The 2,819-nt window shown below is 65.1% G+C and overlaps 2 protein-coding genes across 2 annotated transcripts; one reads left to right on the forward strand and one right to left on the reverse strand.

Moving 5' to 3' along the window:
• Positions 1-601: 601 nt before the first annotated feature.
• On the reverse strand, positions 602-1,782 carry MNEG_14691 (replication factor C subunit 2/4; the record flags this gene model as incomplete). Its single annotated transcript, XM_014036836.1, has 4 exons — positions 602-667; positions 903-1,004; positions 1,310-1,393; positions 1,600-1,782. 4 exons carry the CDS (start codon positions 1,780-1,782, stop codon positions 602-604), a joined length of 435 nt encoding a protein of 144 aa, XP_013892290.1.
• Positions 1,783-2,304: 522 nt separating this feature from the next.
• Positions 2,305-2,515, forward strand: MNEG_14692 (hypothetical protein; the record flags this gene model as incomplete). Its single annotated transcript, XM_014036837.1, has 1 exon — positions 2,305-2,515. A coding segment is annotated over one exon (211 nt), but the record flags the coding sequence as incomplete, so codon positions are not given.
• Between the last annotated feature and the right edge of the window lie 304 nt (positions 2,516-2,819).

The raw sequence follows: 2,819 nt of genomic DNA on the forward strand, positions 1-2,819 counted from the left end.
CCCCCAAAGGGGTGCTCACTCCCACCCCCACCCCCAACCCCCCACCTTCATGATGGCCTGGTGCAGGGGCTTGAACCTGAACTTGGCGCAGCGCGAGGCCAGGGGTTCTATGATGCGCGATACGTAGTTGCAGATGAAGCAAAACCGCGTCACCTGCGCAACAAACGACAAAGTGCAGGGTTTGGCATGGGAGCGAGTTGATTTTCAGGCGGCGGCGAGTGTGGAATGAAGGGGGGCGGAGTGAAAAGCAGGCAGCGGTCAGGCACGGGCCGGAGGGGGACTGTGCAAAATGTGCGGAAGATAAGAGGGTAGGAGCAGAGCCGCCCCTGGGCCTGTCGAACCACACCAGCAGAAGTGGTGACCGCCAAACTAAGGCCGAAGGGATGGGAGCGGCTCAGATAGTCCCAGATGGCAGCGAGAAGGTCAAGGCGACTGGCTCACCACACAAGCCCCGCCATCCACCCACTCGCCCTCACCCCCCCACCCTCCACCCACACACCCACACACACAGAACGACAGCACTGCCCCGGCTGCCTTGGGAGGGATGGTCATCCCCCCTCCAAACTATCTTCAAGCCGCGGGGTGATCCCGTCCCCCCCATTCATCCACAACTCGCTCTTGCCTTTGAGTACTGCTCCATTGTGCGCCGCAGCGCGTTCTGGGCGTCCTGCGCGCAAGGAGGAGAGCGCAGGGCGGGGGCGGGGCCGGCAGGTGCCGCTGCTGAGGGCTGCGGCTAGCCTACCCTGGAACCCCCCGAGTGAGCGACCAAGCATCACTCCTGCTCGCGAGCTGACCCGGGAGACGGCGCAAGAGGATTTTGGTGGCGATCCTTCTGCATTGTACTGCAAGGGTGGAAACCGGGTGTGTATACAGCGTTGAGCCGCAGCCCCCGGCGGCCGCACCTGAGTCATGCTGTCCGCCTCGTCGAGGATGAGTAGTTTGTAGGGGGGGCAGGGGTAGCCCGGCACCGGCTGCCCGACCGACGCGGCCGCGAACGACTTGACCTGCGCACCCGCGGTGATAGGATGGTTTCGTCAGCTGTTCGGCAGCTGCTGCTAGTGGGCTGTGGGTCCGTCAGGGGCGGTGGTGCGGGCTGCCGCGCAGCGAGGCGGGGCCTGGGGCGTGGGAGGGGTTTGCAGGCTTGGAGCGGACGGCTGGACGGCGGCAGGTGCAAGTGCAGCGGCCCCGAGTGATGCAACGCATGGTGCTGGTGTTGTGAGTGTGTGATTGTGCGTGCGTGCGTGTGTGTGTGTGTGCGTGTGTGTGTCAGTGTGTGGGGCGAGGCCTGGGAAGACAACGGCAGCCGCACCTTCTGCCGCACGACGCTGATGCCGCGCTCGTCAGAGGCGTTCAGCTCCATGACGCGCGTCTTCATCAGTTCAGGCCCATACAGCTGCGGGCGGCGCGGACGCGGGCACGGGCGCGCGGCATGCGTCCATTCGGGACGGGTGACGAAATCCAACGGGGACAACATGTGCTCATGTGGGCGTGTTTGGCAGTCAGGACCTGGTCCCGCTGACCAGCCTGGCACCCTGTGATGACAAGGCGGCTTGCAACGGCCCTCCACCTGCAGCTGCGCGGCGGCTGCGGCGGGCGCACCTGCCGCGCGATGGCGAGGGCCGTGGACGTCTTGCCCGTGCCTGGCGGGCCGTAGAACAGCAGGTGCGGCAGGTTGGCCGTCTCCAGGGACTTCTTGAGGGTGGACACCACCTCCTCCTGGTGCGCGACCTCGTCCACGTTCCTGGGGCGGTACTTCTCCACCCACGGCTGCGCGACGGTCATGGCTGCTCGTGCTGGGGCGAGGCGTGCGGCCGCTGCGGCGCGTCTGGCTCGAGCTTCGTGTGCCAATGCCGATGCGGCAATGTCGGGGCGAGCACTGGTAGGAGTGGCTGGTCGTCTAGTACAGATGTCCAATATGGGCTTACTACCTACAGCGCGCTGTGCGAAGTGGGATGGCACTTCGCGCCTGGTAGATCAGCCACGATACGGTATGATACAAACGAGGGAAACCAAACTTGGTGGTATGATGGTGTATGGTGCTGCGCGTCCGTGTGTCTCACGCTGTAGAGCAAGCACAAGAGATCGCCCAGCGTGTAGATCAGTGGGTGCTGAATTGATGTATATGCCCTAGCTTGATTCGAAAATTTGGCTTTGAGGAAGCTGTTTTGGAAGCGCAGGTTGCCCGATCCTAAGTCGCCGCCTAGCGGCAGCACACACAGCCGGGGCACGCAGCGGCCGTACCCTGCCCCACACACACCGCCGTTGCGCGTTGACGCTTGCTTGCTTCAGTCATAGGCAGCGGCGATGGACCTCCCTGCCGCCGTCAAAAAGGCACTCGAGGAGGAGGGCTGGCGAGTCGATTGGGGTGCAGAAGCCCTGGCAGATGCCCTCGCTGACCTGGCAGGCGGGCCGGGCGGCAGCGGCGCCCCCCTGACTGCCGCCGACGCGCGCGGCACCTTGCTAGACCTCGACTTGCGGAAGGCGAGCGGCCACTGCTGCCGGAAAGCCGCTGCTTGTGCCGCATGGCAGCTATGCGCTGCCCCACACTTAACTCGCTGGCCCCCCCGGCCTGTACAGCCGCGCCTTGGCGCCGCCGCCGTTGCCTGCGGACAGGAGGGGTCGCCACTTGCAGAGACTGGCGGCGTTCTGAGCGGCTTCTTTTCCCCAGCTGAGGCCGCCCTGGCAGACTTGCGGATCCACTTATCATTTGCTCAGCCACGTCTGCCCGGAACCTCCCAATCCACATTGACCAGGTTGGCGGCGGCGGCCTGCCTGATGACGTCAGCAGGGCCCCTGCCTCCAGTGTGAAGGGGCCGCTC

The sequence above is a fragment of the Monoraphidium neglectum genome, assembly GCF_000611645.1.
Source record: "Monoraphidium neglectum strain SAG 48.87 unplaced genomic scaffold scaffold04688, whole genome shotgun sequence".
NCBI lineage: Eukaryota > Viridiplantae > Chlorophyta > Chlorophyceae > Sphaeropleales > Selenastraceae > Monoraphidium > Monoraphidium neglectum.